At 36.7% G+C, this 18,371-nt stretch overlaps 2 protein-coding genes across 2 annotated transcripts; one reads left to right on the top strand and one right to left on the bottom strand.

Annotated features, from left to right (window-relative positions):
- Positions 1–1,671: 1,671 nt before the first annotated feature.
- On the top strand, positions 1,672–4,907 carry LOC306847143 (tetranectin-like). Its single transcript, XM_079380943.1, has 3 exons — positions 1,672–1,840; positions 2,428–2,532; positions 3,152–4,907. Exons 1-3 carry the CDS (start codon positions 1,738–1,740, stop codon positions 3,541–3,543), a joined length of 600 nt encoding a protein of 199 aa, XP_079237069.1. The 5' UTR covers positions 1,672–1,737; the 3' UTR covers positions 3,544–4,907.
- On the bottom strand, positions 4,136–15,228 carry LOC306847142 (CUB domain-containing protein 1-like). The gene is made up of 10 exons (XM_079380942.1): positions 15,066–15,228; positions 14,668–14,933; positions 10,530–10,745; positions 10,097–10,453; positions 9,641–10,006; positions 9,290–9,487; positions 8,037–8,417; positions 7,390–7,746; positions 7,174–7,261; positions 4,136–6,150 (listed from the first exon to the last, which is right to left on the bottom strand). The coding sequence occupies exons 2-10, from the start codon at positions 14,729–14,731 to the stop codon at positions 5,601–5,603; spliced, it is 2,577 nt and encodes an 858-aa protein (XP_079237068.1). The 5' UTR covers positions 14,732–14,933; positions 15,066–15,228; the 3' UTR covers positions 4,136–5,600.
- Positions 15,229–18,371: the final 3,143 nt, after the last annotated feature.

Raw genomic sequence — 18,371 nt, 5'->3', positions numbered from 1 at the left:
TGTCTTCTCGCATCAAAATCCACCAACATGGACTGTTTTGCTTATAAACAAAATCTGTTCATATTTTCTCTCCTGATTCAGACGAGGTGACTTTCATTGGAGAAATCAATATTATGCATTGAGGACTCATTTCAGCAACAGTTTGGAGTTAAAAATGTCTTTATGGATTTATTTCTAACAAAAACACAGCTTTACAAGATGTTGAATGATGGACTGGAGTTGTGTGGATTATTGTGATGTTTTTATCATCTGTTTGAACTCTCATTCTGACGGCACCCATTCACTGATAGGATCCATCAAAGAACAATTGATGTAATGCTTAATTTCTCCAAATCTGTTACGATGAACAAACAAACTCATCTACATCTTGAATGGCCTGAGTGTGAGTAAATTTTCAACTATTCCTTTAAAGAAGTTATGGTGTGTTGGTGATTATTTTTTCTTTTTATGTTTCCTTTGTCCTTTGACACAATATGTCGGATACATTTGTGGAATATTCATAGACTTGTTCACAGGTGCTGTAGTTGTAATTTATTCCTGGGATGGTGTTGAGCTCACACCAGTGTCTAGCAGGACGTCTCGTCTGCCACGTGTCGTCTGAGGAAGATCCAGCTGCTGTGAGCCTGGATAGATTCCATCCCATAATAGCTTTGCTTCTTCCTGTGACACGGTGAATCCAAAACAAACAGCAGCAATCACTGCACAGAAAACAATATCATACACAAGAAGAAGTGTGTCCCGAGGAGACCTTAAATGCTCCAGGACTCTCAATGTGTACTGAGCAATTTGAGAACTTGCTTTTCTGTCTTGAGTTAAATAATTCATTCGAAATATGAGTCCAGGTTTGTAATCTGGAATATAACTCATAGGAGCTTTTTGAAAGGGATAGTCCACCCAAAAAATAACATAAAAGAAAACATTTTGAAGTATGTTGGTAACTGAAGTTTTGGTTTCCATTGACTTCCATGATAGATTTTTCATTTTTGGGTAAACTATTGCTTTGAGTGGAAAAACATACTGGGCATAGAAACCGGGGCTAGTTGTCACACTTAAAAACGGACTATATATACACACACACATATACACAATTATAATTAACTCTACTGTTGATTTTTTTAATCTAATAATTTATTTTGAAATGATACCCCATATTAAAAAAAGTCTATTTCCACATACTTTTAGCTAATTTTAAAAAGGAAATATATTTAACTATAAAACACCAAAATAATTTTGGGACAAAAATGTTGAAGGTAACAAAAATCTAACTTTTCTGGACAACAGATAATGTAATTAATGTTTTATAAATATTGGAAAAAAAAACTCCTGTTATAAATTTGACAGCTTATGAAAAATGATTGTCTTGAGAACAATATTAAACTTTTTTCTGAATTTCTACTTTTTATTTGATAGTTATTTGACTCTTGTTTAATGTATGTTATTGTGTTTACATTTTCACATTACAATAATATGATACTTGAATTTTAGCTTGGAGGACAGAATTCACTAAATGTATTCTGTGTGAAACCCTCTGTATTCTGTGTGAAACTATGTAACACTTCTAGCCATGAGGTTTAAGCGTCGAGCGTGTGTGTGTGTGCGTTTGTGAGGTGTATGAGGACGTCACTCCTCCTCTCTGCTCAGGATGAAGACCAAACGCAGCAGGTTCTTATTACAGCAGTTTTCCTCTGTGAGCTGAGCTGAGAAGCAGAGATCTCTCCTCATTCTCCAGACTTCACCATGAGACTCAGAGATGGCTGTCTTTTGCTGGGAGTCCTGTTGCTCCTCACACACACCTCACACCAGCAGAATGCTCCCAAAAAGAAACCCAACGCTAAAAAAGGTGAGACAGGATGAATTTTGCTAATTTTTGTTGTTTCGTCATTTATTCGAGTTGAAAGCTGCTTTGTGGGAATACTAAATGTTGAAAAAGTTGCAGAGCATCACTGTGCAAAGTATATTTTCTTTAAAAGTTGCTGTTTGAAGAAAAGTAAACTCAGTTTCCTACTCAGTAAGCATTAATATGTTTAATACATTTGGGTGTGTTCTTAATCTTAACTAATTTTCAATTTGAATCAGTTTAATACAATTGGTTCTCAAGTTTAAAAACAAATTAAAATACAACTAAATGATCACTATTTTTTATATAATCAATAATCAAAAATAAATGAATACATGTATATTAAAAAAAAAAATTATATAATATTTAAATATATATATATATATATATATATATATATATATATATATATATATATATATATATATATATATTTATGGTGATTCTCATTTCCATATTACATTTTTAATTCAGTATAAATGACATCATCTTAATGGTCTGAAAATAGGCTTCGTTTACTTCATACATAACTTTAGGGTGAAATATTGTTTTTATTTTTCCTTTAACTCATCCTAAGATCTCTCTATAAGACTCAGATACTCGAGCCAGCGCTGCTTTGGATGACCTGCAACAGCAGATCAATGACATTGTGGTGGAACTGAATCTTCTAAAGGAGCAGCAGGCCCTGCAGACTGGTGAGAATTTCACAGAATTTCCCCATCACACCTTAAAGTCATCTGTGTAAAGACATGCTCTGCATTAGTGAAGCATCTAGACAATATCTCTAACCTAGCCTATTTGACTCCAAAAAAAAAAAAACATAAACTTGAGATTCTGTCTGGCCCTTGAGCTCAAAAAATCAAAATGTTGTACTGTAGCCTGTGGCGTATTGGATGAGAGTTTCTACACATACATAAGACACATGGCCTCCACGTGTCACTTTTGATGATTTTAACAGCTTGTGTCGTCCAGTGTTTGATATATGAGGAAATCTTGAGACAAATATGTGTTATATTTCTTAAGACTATACAACTTTAATATTCTAAAAGAAGACTAATATAAGAAAAAATATTTCATTGTTTTAAATAAAATAAACATGAACTGAAATAAAATAAAATATATATATTTTTTTAAATAATATAGAAATATAAAAATATTAATTAAAAACTATATTGGTATATCAATAATACTAAAATAACCCTGCTTACAATACACTTTTTATTTTAAAAGAACAACAAAAATGTTTTTGTACATTATATGAGGCATTTAAGGAATGCAAACAGATCCCAAACATGTGTCTTTGTTCTCCGGCAGTCTGTCTGAAAGGCACGAAGATCCCTGGTAAGTGTTTTCTGGTGGACACCGTGAAGAAGCGCTACCACACGGCCAGTGAAGACTGCATCGCCAAGGGAGGAATCCTCAGCACTCCGCTGTCTTCTGACGAAAACACGCAACTCTACGATTACGTGAGCCGGAGCATCGGCCCAGACGCTGAAATCTGGCTGGGCATCAATGACATGCAGACGGAGGGCGTTTGGAGGGACCAGGCCGGCTCAAACATCCTCTACAAGAACTGGAAGCTCCCGCAGCCCGACGGCGGCAGCGCAGAAAACTGCGCCGTACTCTCCGGTGCTTCCGGTGGGAAGTGGCTGGACGAGAATTGTCGCGAGGAGAGAGCGTCCGTCTGCGAGTTCAACATCGTCTGAGATCATCCAGCGCTGCGGTTTGCTTGGCCTTAGCTGTCCTTTTCATTGCACAATCCTGCTTGCATTGTGTTTGCTCCGTAATTGTATGCTTTTCTTTTGAGGAGAACAAAGATTGTAATTTTACTCCATAAAAATGTTCAGATACCAAAGCTGATCTATAATCAAAGACTGATCACTGTAATAAAAGACATTTTTGAACAGTCTCCATGAAGAAGATAAACAAACACATTAAAGAAGTAGTTCACACAAAAATGAAAATTTGCTGACACTGAAACATCACAATAATCCACAAGTAATCCACACTGGACTCCAGTCCATCAATCAAAGTCTTGTAAAGGGAAAATATGTGTGTTTGTATGAAATGTATGCTTCTTGCTAAAATACATAAACCATATTAACGCTTCCTCCAGTGAAAAAGTCAATCCCCTGTTGTCCTTTCACAAAAACAAACCAACATATTTGTTTAGAACTGTTTTCGCTTGTAAATGCTACATGGTCTGTGCATATTTCTCTCCTGATTCAAGACAACTTTTTCACTGAAGAACGCAATATTACAGAGAGAGGACTCATATTATCAGAAAGCAATGGTTTGAAATTAATACATTTTATTGATGGAATTATTTCTTACAAATACACAACTTTCACTTCATAAGACATTAACTGATGGACTGGAGTGGTGTGGATTATTGTGATGTTTTTAGCAGCTGCTGGACTCATTCTGACGGCACCCATTCACTGCAGAGAATACATTGGTGAGCAAGTGATGGTAAATTTCTCTAAATCTGTTCTGATGAACAAACTCATCTATGTCTTGGATGGCTTGAGGGTGAATACATTTTCAGCAGTTTTTCATTTTTGGGAGAATACTCCTTTAAGATTATTGAATTCTGATTACGTTTTACAAAGTCGTCCAGTCACCTGATAAAATCCAGTTGAACGATGATTATTTCAGATTGCTAGCTATGATACTTGTTTATTTTCTAACAAACTAAATGTCTAGCCTGATATAACCTGAACATATATTTTTATCTTAATAAAGTGTATCAAAAATATGCCTGTATTTTGCAGATCTTCGCAGAATTGAAATGCTCATTACATATTTTGACTAATTTGGCTTTCACTTGTCATTGAGTTTTGATTTGCTGGCTCCATGTATCACATTTTGCCTAAGATTGTGCGATATTGGTTGATAAGATTTATTGTTCTCATTTGTACATTTATTTGTCTCTGCTATCATCTATCAATCACTTAAAGGTATAAATGCAGTCAAATGTGGTCTCAAATATCATTTTTCATACAGTATTTATATAATGCTGTGATGCTTCGCTTTGGTTTTTAGCCCTTAGTAAATGATTTATAAATTTTTTTGTGTGTTTGTTTCATTTAGACAAAATACTAACTTTAATATCAGCCATTTATTGGTTATTGAGCATGACATGAAAATTATTTATTATTGTGCATCCCTAATTTTACAGTGTAAAAATGTTAAATGCATTTTAACATCTATTCCAGAGAGTTCTGCTGATTTTTCTTCAAATCCATTGCAGAAAATGTGATTGTGGTCTGTGATTATCTTCATTCCTAATACATTCTGAACAGAGTGGAACATTATTAAAATACCTAAGAATTTATTTTAGGAACGAATGAAGTACATACAATACAGTACAAACATACAGAATTGGATAAACACATGAAACCTGTAGCCTGGAGACAATCACTGTTAAAACAAAAAATATCCAATAGAGAAAGACACGGCACACTTCCACCAGGCGTTCGGCTCTCAACCGGTTCCGACAAGAGCGTTAGTTCTGTACATTCAGGCTACAAGCCCATTAAAAACCTTTAAAACTGAATTTTTAATCAAATATACATGCAAGATACACACACGACCACTAGGGCGGCGAGAGAGCGTGGGCTTTTTCCATCAGTTCAAAGCTTTACATAAAAACATTGTCTTTGTATGCGCACATGCACAGGCTTGCAGCCAACAGCTTTTCTGCTCTCCCAATAAAATTTGACAGTTTTTGGTCGGCACGCACATAATCATATCCTCATCCTCAAATAGCCTCCTCGTATTCTGGCTCAGGATAAGAATCAGAGTCTGAATCCATTCGCGGTTGTAGTCTGGACTCATCAGCAGACAGACGAATGGGATTTATATCTCCGACACTCTTGAAAGTGTTCAGCGCGTTAGCCATCATCCTGCGATCTTCAAATCCTAAGCTTCCCTGTGATATGAGCGGCGAGCGAGGCCTCGGCAGGTTAAAAGTGCTGGGTGGGTTTAGGAAAGGCTGAAATGCATCTCCTTCTCTTCTGTCCAGCGAATATTCAGCAGATGAATCCGTAGCTGCTGGGACGGCGTCCGTGGGGCCCGTGAACGGACTGTACGCGTCCACCTGATGTCCATTACTCCAGGCTCCGTTGACAACCTCTGCAGGTTGGTTCTTGTCATCAAGGTGTCTGTACATGGTGGGGTCATCAATAGAGGCGTAGACGTGGGACTCATTGTCTGTTCTGGATTTTGGGAAGCTGGCATTACCCGGGAGGAAAGGTTTCCCTCTGGGCATATAGATGGAAGACCTGTTGGTCTTGGGTTTGTTTTTCCTTCTAAAAAGAGAAGAAAATAGTTTGAAATCGTAAATTATTCCTAAACGTACACAATCAGGACTAAACTTTAAGTTCTAGGCTACATATTTTAATTCTAGGTTTATGTTTGCAACATCTTGAATATCTGCAAAATTATTCGTAATATATCAAGAAGCAATGGCAAAATTAAATTTTAATTCAAACTTAATTCAGCTTAGTTCAGAATAGCATACAACTACTAGTATTACAGTATGTAGTATATACAGTATACTAACATTTGTATATGCATTTAATACTCATATGTAGTATATGTGCCAAAACTTATTTTTAACACCATTTCATCTGATTGTCAACAGATGTGTATTTGCACAAAATTGGGATGAAAAAAGCAAAAGAACAGTATAATTACTGCAAGGAATGCACTGAATTAAGCATGGCATGCAGTGATGTCATGTGACAATGTTTAAAACATTAATAGATTTTTTTCTAAAATATTTTTCATATTTTCCCCTTTGATTTAATTTATTTAACTTGCTTATAGTTTTAGTAATTTTGTTGTGTTTTTGTCTGTAGTTTTTTCCAGTTTTAGTTATTTTAGTTTTCAAGCTAAACTAAATTATACTTAATGTTGGCAACTAGATGAAATAAAAGTTTTATATAAATTTATTTCAAATAATGACATTTTCATAATGGTTTTAGTTACCAATAATAACAGGTTTGAAATGTTGCAAATGCATCATAAAATACGCAAATTAATTTCATTGGGAAAAACATAGTTTTGTACTATTAAAACTAGTAAAAATCTGTATATTCCATTCCAAACATTGCCATAACTACATAGTTTATGATTTATTTATTTTGTAATTTAACTGTGCCATCTGTATGCATGATGCAGTTTACATTTTTATTTAAATATATATTTTATTTTATTGCCTGATTTAGGGCGGCTGCTACTTGGAACAATAGCCACAATTATCCATTTGTTGCAGAAAAAAAAAAAAAAGAAAATAGTTGCAACAAATACCAAAGAAAATTCAGACTCACTTTCGCTTGACGCACACGACTGTAAGTGTGATGATTACCAACAACAGCAGCACACCGACTATACCCAAGATAATGCCCAGGATGTTCTCTGTACAGAAAGGAAAAACAGCAGGAATGATTATCTTTTACTGTAATACTAATAATAACAAAACTATTTAGAATGTGATGAATTCTAAAAAATTAAGACAAAATTTGAAGTGAAAGCCTTTTGCTCACTGGTTTCCTTCTGCAGACTGATCTTTGAGAGCACAGCGAAGCGGTCGCTCTTGGGCTCACAGTTGGACATATTCAAGTAGAAGCTCTGCTGTTGGACAACGGGACTGGGGAAACTCTGATCTTCTCTCCAGGACTGTGTTTGGCCTTGAGAGTCCAGCGGTCCGATCGAGACCTCGGTGTGGCCGGAGTCACATTTGGGCTTGCTAACGTTGGAGAACAGCAGCTCGGCCTTGTACTCTTGGGGAATGTAGACGATCCATGAGGCGGACGAGGAAGGATTCATGCCATCGGGCCAGTTTGGTGTTGCAAGGTACACGGGTCCAGAAATGAGTGGAGATACGGTGTAGATGACATTTTCTGAGAAGAAAACCAAAAGACACTGCTTTGAAACTGTCAGCTCTCTTCTGGGTAAACCCTTTGTTCTATTTAACTTTCCATTCATCAAAAGCATATTGAAAAATGTAAAATGTCTCAGTTTCCACAAAAATGTTTAGCACCACAACTGATTTTAACATTGATAATAATCAGAAATATTTCTTAAGCAGCAAATCAGCATATTACAATTATTTCAGAAGGATCATGTGACACTGATGACTGGAGTAATGATGCTGAAAATTCAGCTTTGCATCATAGGAATACCTACTTACCCGTGATCTCTGGACTAATGCCGAATTTTAAGAAAGGTCCTTTTTCCTGGCTCAGGTCTTTTATGTTTTTAGGAGTGACAGTGATGGAAACGTTTCCTTTGATTTGGATTTTTTGGATAGTGCCTTCAGCTGCAGAGCAAAACTGGCCAATGTTGGAGCCCTCAGTCTCAGAGATCAGCAGCGAGACTCTCTCGTTACACTGCTTGTCTGGCAGAGACTGGTGCAGGTTGCTTCCCTTTGGAGACATGAGATCCACAGTGCCTTGATCCCGCAAACGGAGCAGCCAAGTGAACTGATGGAGGGGAACAGGAAGGCTAGGGTCCAGAGTGGGAATGGTGAGGGCCGACCCGGTCACATCACGGGCAGACACACTGGGACAGTCTATAATTAAATGGAGGAAAGGGAAGACGACGAACAAATCAAAATAATGTGGTGAATGAATCTCAAAATGAATCTGTCAAGATTGTGATTTAATGACTATATAAATCACTTCTGCAAAGGATCAAAGGCTGCTGATAGATTTGTTGCATGTTGACATCGGACAGATGGATTTTCTGTAAAGTCCTGCTCATCCACATTCTGGCTTTTCGAAATTGTCATTTTGGGGAGTTTTGAATCCATATCTAGCGAGTCTAAAATCCTTGGTATACTATCTCCCAGAAATGGCATATAATGAACGGTGCAAAAAAACAAAACAAAGCTAGCTCCTTTTCCATTCTTGAGTTCAATTTGAATTTATTTGGCCACACCCCAAAGGATGTTGAACTGGAATTCACTGAACTGCAATTCCAAGAAATTCAACACAGGTAGTGCATTCTGGGAAATTAAGTGCTCTTCTGGGTTATTATCATTAACTTAATTATAACAATAAAACATTTTCATTACTTGAAATAAAAGCTAAACAACTTTTCAAATTTTCATTTAATATAAGTTAAAGTGCTAAAATAACTAAAGCTAAAATATAAAACGAAAAAAATAATATCCATCCATCCATCTATAAAATTCTGTTGATTATAAAAATCAGAGCATTTTAATTTTATTACCTTACATTCAAATTCTATATTCTGTTTGATGCTGAATTAAAGTTGAGACCACAGGTGACATACATACCACAAAACAAAAATAGCCAGAAAAGCTGTTAGCACATCAGTTTCAAATGACTAGACAAGAGAAGTTTTGTTATTTTACTTATCTGTTGAGTTTAAGCCAGATGAAACAAAGTTTAATTCTTTATATAACTGAGCTGTAGTTACCTATGACTTTGGTGGCTGTCAGTTGCAGATCCAGCATGGAGCAGTCGAGGAAGGACAGGTCAGCTTTGGTGCCCGCAGGAACCACTATTTTCTCCTGCATCACAGAGTTCAAGCTCATTTCACAGTACGACTCTGGGTTTTTATTTTCTATTTGCAGACTCAATCCCTCCTCGTTCCGGAGATCCACAGTGCAAAGATCTGAACAGAATATGAAGATCAACAGCATGTTATTTATCAGCAATTTAGAAGCATGACATATTCAAGGTACCAAACTGACCCTAAAAACACCCCAAACTCAAAAACAATGATTTCAGACACAAAACCAAAGTTGTAGGCTAATTTTTTCCTTACATGGAGTCCCACTCCTGAACACCTCCACGTTGAAGTTCAAGGAAAGCCCAGGAACATTTGCCACTTTCTTTGCATCACAGTTGGACAGAGTCAGGCTGAAATCTCCCTGTTTATTAGCCGGATGAGTGTCTGTTGGGAACACTGTGAATGAAGTCTTGTCTCTCAGTGCATAATCACACGTAACAGTTTTCCTTTGGCATTCTGGTGGAGTGTAATGTTGAACGCGAACAGTAAAATTGTGCATAGGCTTAACAGCAAAGTTCCACTTCATTTTTTGTTCATCGTAGTAGCCTGTGGCATAGTTTGGAGTAAAGAAATCAACAGAAAACGGTCCTCTGGGCAGCTTGACATCCATCTCAACTACTCCTAGAGATGCAAGAAACAAGGAATAAAATGATTGCAATCAGAAGCTAAACACTAATGAAAATGTTCTTGTTTCAAATCACTACTGCTAACCTGTTGCTGCAGGTCCCATGGACACTTTGAAGTCAGATGGGTTCAGGTCTGTACCTTTGGGAACCTCCAGAGCCACTCGACCTCTATACAAGACCTGGATACGGCTGATGGTACCGTTCCGACAGAACGAGCCGATGTTGGCCGGTCCTGCGCGCTGGTATGTGGTGATGGTGTAGGTGTGTTTGTCTGGACAGGATTCTGAAGGCTTGATCTGTCTCATTCCTGGAGATGGGAAGTCCAGCTGGATCATCTTGCCTGACTGAACCTTCAGATCCCAGGTGAAGGTTCTGGTGAACTCCAGGAATCGGGTCGAATCCGGATGTACTGCAATGATGCTGCAGTCTGTAGTTAAACAATCTGTGTAGAGATTTAAGTGATTTAGAAGGTGATTTGCATTAAATGGATAATTCAGACTCTGCATGTTGTTACTCACCGATTTCTTGGTTGATCTCCACATTAAAGACGTCCCCCGGCTGAGAGCAGTTGAAAGTCACGATGGTGGGCTGAGCTTCAGTAAGTCTGAGGTTGGAGTTACAGGTCTGAGACGGACCTTCATCCTTACACACACTACAGTCCAGACCATGTCCTGGCTTCTTGCTGAAGATTACGATGGTGCCAGAGTCAGGGGTCACATCTATTTTATGACATTCTGCAAAAAAAAATTAATTAAATAAATCATTATATTTTTATATGCATTTGACAAAATCAGTGGAATGCACAGTATTGTATTAAAAATTTGTTATTTTATATTTATGATTTATGTATTTAGAAACATACATACATATATATATACAGGTCCTTTTCAAAAAATTAACATATTGTGATAAAGTTCATTATTTTCTGTAATGTACTGATAAACATTAGACTTTCATATATTTTAGATTCATTACAACACAACTGAAGTAGTTCAAGCCTTTTATTGTTTTAATATTGATGATTTTGGCATACAGCTCATGAAAACCCAAAATTCCTATGTCAAAAAATTAGCATATTTCATCCGACCAATAAAAGAAAAGTGTTTTTAATACAAAAAAAAAAAAAAAAGGTCAACCTTCAAATAATTATGTTCAGTTATGCACTCAATACTTGGTCGGGAATCCTTTTGCAGAAATGACTGCTTCAATGCGGCGTGGCATGGAGGCAATCAGCCTGTGGCACTGCTGAGGTGTTATGGAGGCCCAGGATGCTTCGATAGCGGCCTTAAGCTCATCCAGAGTGTTGGGTCTTGCGTCTCTCAACTTTCTCTTCACAATATCCCACAGATTCTCTATGGGGTTCAGGTCAGGAGAGTTGGCAGGCCAATTGAGCACAGTAATACCATGGTCAGTAAACCATTTACCAGTGGTTTTGGCACTGTGAGCAGGTGCCAGGTCGTGCTGAAAAATGAAATCTTCATCTCCATAAAGCTTTTCAGCAGATGGAAGCATGAAGTGCTCCAAAATCTCCTGATAGCTAGCTGCATTGACCCTGCCCTTGATAAAACACAGTGGACCAACACCAGCAGCTGACATGGCACCCCAGACCATCACTGACTGTGGGTACTTGACATTGGACTTCAGGCATTTTGGCATTTCCCTCTCCCCAGTCTTCCTCCAGACTCTGGCACCTTGATTTCCGAATGACATGCAAAATTTGCTTTCATCCGAAAAAAGTACTTTGGACCACTGAGCAACAGTCCAGTGCTGCTTCTCTGTTCAAAAGTGGCTTGACCTGGGGAATGCGGCACCTGTAGCCCATTTCCTGCACACGCCTGTACACGGTGGCTCTGGATGTTTCTACTCCAGACTCAGTCCACTGCTTCCGCAGGTCCCCCAAGGCCTGGAATCGGTCCTTCTCCACAATCTTCCTCAGGGTCCGGTCACCTCTTCTTGTTGTGCTGCGTTTTCTGCCACACTTTTTCCTTCCCACAGACTTCCCACTGAGGTGCCTTGATACAGCACTCTGGGAACAGCCTATTCGTTCAGAAATTTCTTTCTGTGTCTTACCCTCTTGCTTGCTTGGCCTTCTGGACAGCAGTCAGGTCGGCAGTCTTACCCATGATTGCAGTTTTGAGTAATGAACCAGGCTGGGAGTTTTTAAAAGCCTCAGGAATCTTTTGCAGGTGTTTAGAGTTGATTCAGAGTTGATTCAGATGATTAGGTTAATAGCTCGTTTAGAGAACCTTTTCATGATATGCTAATTTTTTGAGATAGGAATTTTGGGTTTTCATGAGCTGTATGCCAAAATCATCAATATTAAAACAATAAAAGGCTTGAACTACTTCAGTTGTGTTGTAATGAATCTAAAATATATGAAAGTCTAATGTTTATCAGTACATTACAGAAAATAATGAACTTTATCACAATATGCTAATTATTTGAGAAGGACCTGTATATATATATATATATATATATATATATATATATATATATATAGGTAGTTGACAAATAAAAATTGGACTATGGTCCTATGGTGCGACAGCAAAAATGTAAAAAAAACCCCGTAATATACAAATAACATGAGAAAAATGTATCTTCATTCTTAGAGTTACAAATAGCATGAGAGAGGTTTATCTTCAATGTTAGAGTTTTTATTTTTTTACATTTTTGCTGTTACACCATAGGACACACTGATAAGTCAACTACCCATATATATATAAAATTAATAACAATTAAATATTTTATTAAAATGTATTAAATATATTAATTTATTCAATTAGAAAAATGATGCAATAAAATTCTAATCAAGCATTTAATTAACCTAGACTGTTCTTGGACAGAGTTTCCCTACAAAACGATCAATACAGAGCCACGTAAACGAACAGCTTGAATAAAGCAGAGAACTGTAACCCACATGAAAGCAAACAGAAAAAAAAAACACAAAGACCTGATTCACACAAGGTAAAAGTTTGAACAGGAAGAGTCCATGAACGAACATAGCTGCGCATAACACTACACGCATCAGGCATTCTGGGATCCTCCCTAATTAAGAAAAAAAAAAGCACCTTGCCCAATGCCCATAATAACTCTGAGAAATGCTGACGTTGCAGAAGGTTTGGTGCATGATAGAATGTCCATATGCATCATACTGCCTATTATATTAGAATTAGAAATTAGGCTTAGATGTTGGTTGTTAAAGTCTACTTTGTTCAAACGCATCGAGATCTCGTACCTCACTTGATCGAAAGACGTTTACAAGTTTAGACATGATTTCGATTGCACAAATCTAACTTTCAACAAGACAGAAGCACCCACGCTGAAGAGAAGCATCCACACTGTCTGACATTACCCCATACGGATGACTACAACATCTGCAAATATTTACTCATGTTTGTGAACAGTCAGTGAACACACACCTCTCCAGCCTCTAGTTAAACTAAACTAAATCCATCAATCCACATCTTGTAAAGCAGACAAAGTCACTTGTTTGTAAGAGGTCCATAATCCATAATAACGTTTCCTGCAGAGAAAAAGTTCATCTCCTGTTGTCTCTCAAACCAAAATCCACCAATAATATAGAACCGTTTTGAAAACGTCAATTGATGGACTTATCAGCTGTTTGGACTCTCATTCTGACGGCACCCATTCACTGCAGAGGATCCATTGGTGAGCAAGTGATGTAAAGCAACATTTCTCCAAATCTGTTCCAATGAAGAAAAACTAATTTACATCTTGAATGGCCTGAAACTTGAGTAAATTTTCAACAAATTGGTAAAGTATTCCTTTAACCAAGTTATTTGTTTAACATGTGGAAGATATCCCACGTGCGTTTGTTTTGATGTACATTTTAAGGCATCCGTGGCATTGAAAAATGCAAAAATCTGTTACCCAAACTTTCAAATAACCCATTAAACTAGACACAGATGCTCCAGAATTGTATAATTCTCACCTATATCTGCACAGGAACATTTTACAAATCACACTTTAAGCTCTTTTTAATCATTCAAAAAAACAAACAAATCACAGCTTTAACCGTCAATACACCAGCAAAACTTTGAAGGTCACTTTCCACTCTGTGAAAATGAAAGTCCATTGTTCCTAAAGCTGAAATGCCAATAGAAAAGCAAATATTGACATTCTCAGACATGCATTTCACTATAGAGAAAACAGTGAAAGTCTTATGCTTTCCCTCCCTGCCCAAGAGCATGTTACAGTAAACCGCCCTCCATTTGTGCAATAACAGATTGTTAGTCAATAATTAACAAGTTATTTTTCACAGCATCTGTCATAAATGCAAATGACAGTGCTAATTTATACACTAGGCCATGAGGGAGGCCAGATTCAGATCCGCTGGGAAGAATAGTAGATATTAGTTATTTTATATGCATTAATGTAAACTATTTGTTATGAATAACCATCATGCATTTCCCTAGTTGGATGAAATTAAATGTAACATACTTTAAAACAACAAACCCTCCCAGTAGCTCAAACTGTAAAATCATTTCCTGGTCAATTTTTGAGCTTTTAATGTCAAACATATCTATATTTCAATTGCTCAGAATATTAAACCTTAATAAACGACTAATAAACGAAAAATGACAGTGATAAGGAAGGTAAAAACGTGTTTGGGGTGTTGCTTCTTTGTAGACTCACCTGAGATTTTGTGAATCTGCAGTAAAATCAATCCAATAAACACTGGAAACACGCACGAGCCCATCTTTCTCCTTCAGAGGTTGCTGAACTTTCCAAAGTAACATATAGTGTGTGTTTTGTTTGATTTAAATCCTTGGATCGTGCATGGTGGATTGAGTTTGTCTGACGACACAGGCGCTTCCTGATTCTGATACCTGTTGTGCTCAGAGAAGGGCGTGTGTGCGCGCGCGCGTTACCTGTCCAAACTTGCGCTCGGGACCCAACAGCTGGAAAAAGGCGATTGCATTATTTAAGAAACACTTTAACTTACATTAACCGAAGAGAATCTGATAGATCACGAAGATTTAATCATAAATTCACGCACAAATCAGGAAATATTAGATTAACACTTAGCTCACTTTTTCAGAGATAAAATCCACCCGATTTAACGTCTGTGATAGTTCACGTTTACAAGATAAACTAACATGGGTTTTGTTTTCCTCAGTCAAGATTGATTCAGCCTTGCATGAAGACATCGCGTAATATTCATTAGCCATGCGGCCCTCTATTGGAAGATTATCTAGAGAACGTCATCACAAGTCATTAATATTCATGAGCCAATCCCTCACTGTGGCACGATGCGTAATTTCGCCTAGGGTAGCCTACTTTAGGTGTTTATGAACATAAATTGTGGTCGTTGACTGTTATTAAACCAATCTTTAAATTATGTTGCATTATTTTAATTACTGTGTAAATGTCTCAAGGAAAATGTTTAAAATAAATTTAATTTTAGTTTAACAAAAAAAAATAATTCTCACTTAGTTTACTATTGTGCTTTCAAGTAGCACAGTAAGCCCGAAAGAAAGATGCATTTCTATTTCTGAAAGGTATAAATAATTAATTCACAATCTGTTAAACCCCTTTTTTTTGCACCATAGACAAAATAGGCAGCACTCAATCAGCAGAAACCTGTGTGAATGAGAAATTAATTAAATTGGCATTAAATTGGCACAAATTCATTTAAATTGATTCATCTTCAGGCAATGGATGTTGTGATGCAGATTTCCTGGCCTGACTGAAACCAGAGAGAAAATGCAGAAGACAACATGAGGAGTAAGTGTTATCACACACACACACATACATATTTTAATTATTATCTTTTTAACTATTTAAACTCCCTTTTGGTTTATGTTGTTTTGAAAATGTTTTTTTTCCTGAAAAGATAATGATTATGGGTTTGTACAATATATATTTTTTTACTATTTTAATATTTATTGACAGTGAATGATTGAATAATCAAATGCATTATACTATATACATATGTAAATATTTCAAGGAAAATGTGTAAAATGAATGTTATTTTGGTTATGCAAATTTTGTCCTCACTTACCTTTGTGCTTTCAAGTAATGAGTTCACACATGTCTGCAGACAACAGCATTCCAGTCATTTCAATGCCAACAGCCTGGAGGCATACAGCATTTTAATAAGGCAAAAGACACCAAACATGAACAGATAACTACATAACCCATCCAACAGGTATCACAAGATAAATACTATTATGTGACAACGCTTTCATAATGTTTCTTGTTTTGTTTCCCTCTTTCTGATCTCATACATCTATTCACATAGCATTAAAACTATGTGACTGCAGGAAATGGATTACTGAAATGCATTTATTTAGTATGGAGTATGTCATCTATGATTGATCATCAAAGCATTCAAACAGAAAATTGTCCCATTAATGCGCTATTTTCTCATTACTTAGCCCTGTGGTTACAGATTTTGACGCCATATGGGAGCCTTTAAATGACACACACTAAAATCTTTCCTACAAGCAAAACAGTCAGCGCCATTATGTCATTTTCCAAAAGAAAGATAAGTTTCTGAAAGGTATAAATAATTAATTCACAATCTGTTAAACCCTTTTTTGCACCACAGACAAAATCAGCACTCAATAGCCAGCACTCAATCAGCAGAAACCTGTGGGAATGAGAAATACATCTTCAGCCAATGGATGTTGTGATGAAGAAGACAACATAATGAGTAAGTGTTATTGTGTGCGCACACACAAACACAAATACATATATATACATAATTTAAATTGTTGAAATAGTTTAGCAAAATGTTTCATAAGACCACATAATATTTATTTATTTTGCTTGCAGTTACTGCAGTAACTCATATGAACTAGACTGATGTCATCAGTCCTGTGTAATAGCTCAGCAGGTCCATGATACACAGCTGTTAGTGATATATATACAGTATATCATACATATACATCAATGGCCTTCACTGAGTCTCCTCTCTCACACATGCACACACATATATGCTTTAACACATATAACTACACCCTCACACACTGGAGAATTCACAGTATGTTCTCCACTTACAGACGGAGACAGAGTCTGTCTGCAGGAACTGGATATTAGTAACACTTTACTGTCTCTGTCTGGGACACACAGAAAATGGACACAGACTCTCTATGCTTTGGTAAGGTTCATGTCGTGAATCTAAATGTGGGGTGATGTGAAAATGTTTGCATGTGTATAATGTTTACAGTTCGGTTTATCAAGCTGAAGAATTGTTTATGATAGAATACAAGATGTATGCATGTTAAGAATTTCCCTATAAAGAGCATATAGGAAAAAAAAGATTTTATAATTTAATGCATAGTTAAATCAAGTTTCAAGTTTCAAGTTTACTTTATTTATATAGCACATTTAAAACAGCCAGAAGACTGACCAAAGTGCTTTACACTTGGAAGCATCCAAAAGAAAATTAAAAGGAAACAAGACACATAAATAAGAAATGGAATAGTTAAAATACAACCTAATAGGCCATTGAAAACAAATAGGTTTTTAAGAGTGATTTAAAAATCGTCAGACTAGGAGCCGTTCTAATCTCAACTGGCAAGTCATTCCAAAGACGAGGCCCAATTACTGAAAAGGCACAGTCACCTAGACTGCAGCTCATGTATCAGTTCAGATGCATGGAAATATTACACAGGGCTGATGACATGAGTATATACACGCAAAACACATCAGTGCATCATGGCACAGTACAATTTTTATTTTACAAAAGCAAGTGAGAGGAAAAAAGTATATTGGAATGCTTTTACATTCCCCCAAGAAACTTAATAGTAAATAAACGCAACTGTTTCTTGGGGGAACACAATACTTTTGCGAGTGAATGCAAAGTTTATCAGAGAACGCAAATGTTTTGTGAGAGAATTTTTTTTGAGGGGGGGCAGTACATTTGCAAGATAATTCAAATGTTTTGCAAGTAACTGCAAAGTTTTCCGCATTAATGCAATGATTTTGCTAGAGAATCTCTAGCTTTTCCCTAACCATATGTAGTGCTTCACAACATGCAAATTTGACATGCATCAATAAACTCAATATCATGTGCATGTTGTAATGCTTCCTTTGTTTTGTAGTATTCCAGCGTCAAGCACTTTGCAGAAATCTGCACATCCTGTGGATATTTAATTACAGATATGGTCAGCCTGAAAACCATTTTGTGTGTTTTAATGGATAGAAAGAATGTTGTTTAATGTTTCCTACCACATGATCCATTAGCAAGTTGACCTCTGATCTCTTTAGGTGCTCCAGGCTTTGGGAAAGTCCTTCCATCCCGACTGTTTCTGCTGTGTCATCTGTAAGGAGAAACTGGAGGGACAGGTGTTCAGTGTCGACACACAAAACAAGATATATTGTGTGAAAGA

The sequence above is a fragment of the Barbus barbus genome (genome assembly GCF_936440315.1).
Source record: "Barbus barbus genome assembly, chromosome: 27".
NCBI classification, from domain to species: domain Eukaryota; kingdom Metazoa; phylum Chordata; class Actinopteri; order Cypriniformes; family Cyprinidae; genus Barbus; species Barbus barbus.
The sequence above is the reverse complement of the archived record's forward strand: the minus strand, read 5'-3'. Positions and strand labels throughout refer to the sequence as shown.

What these genes read in the sequence shown, in the direction of transcription:
- LOC306847142 (XM_079380942.1), bottom strand. Translation starts at nt 14,731, where the DNA reads ATGGGCTCGTGCGTGTTTCCAGTGTTTATTGGATTGATTTTACTGCAG. An exon ending in GCAGATTCACAAAATCTCAG is followed by an intron (nt 10,746 to 14,667) that starts GTGAGTCTACAA and finishes TTTTTTTTGCAG; the next exon opens with AATGTCATAAAATAGATGTG. An exon ending in CATTAGTCCAGAGATCACGG is followed by an intron (nt 7,747 to 8,036) that starts GTAAGTAGGTAT and finishes TTTTCTTCTCAG; the next exon opens with AAAATGTCATCTACACCGTA.
- LOC306847143 (XM_079380943.1), top strand. Translation starts at nt 1,738, where the DNA reads ATGAGACTCAGAGATGGCTGTCTTTTGCTGGGAGTCCTGTTGCTCCTC. An exon ending in GAAACCCAACGCTAAAAAAG is followed by an intron (nt 1,841 to 2,427) that starts GTGAGACAGGAT and finishes TCTCTCTATAAG; the next exon opens with ACTCAGATACTCGAGCCAGC. An exon ending in GCAGCAGGCCCTGCAGACTG is followed by an intron (nt 2,533 to 3,151) that starts GTGAGAATTTCA and finishes GTTCTCCGGCAG; the next exon opens with TCTGTCTGAAAGGCACGAAG.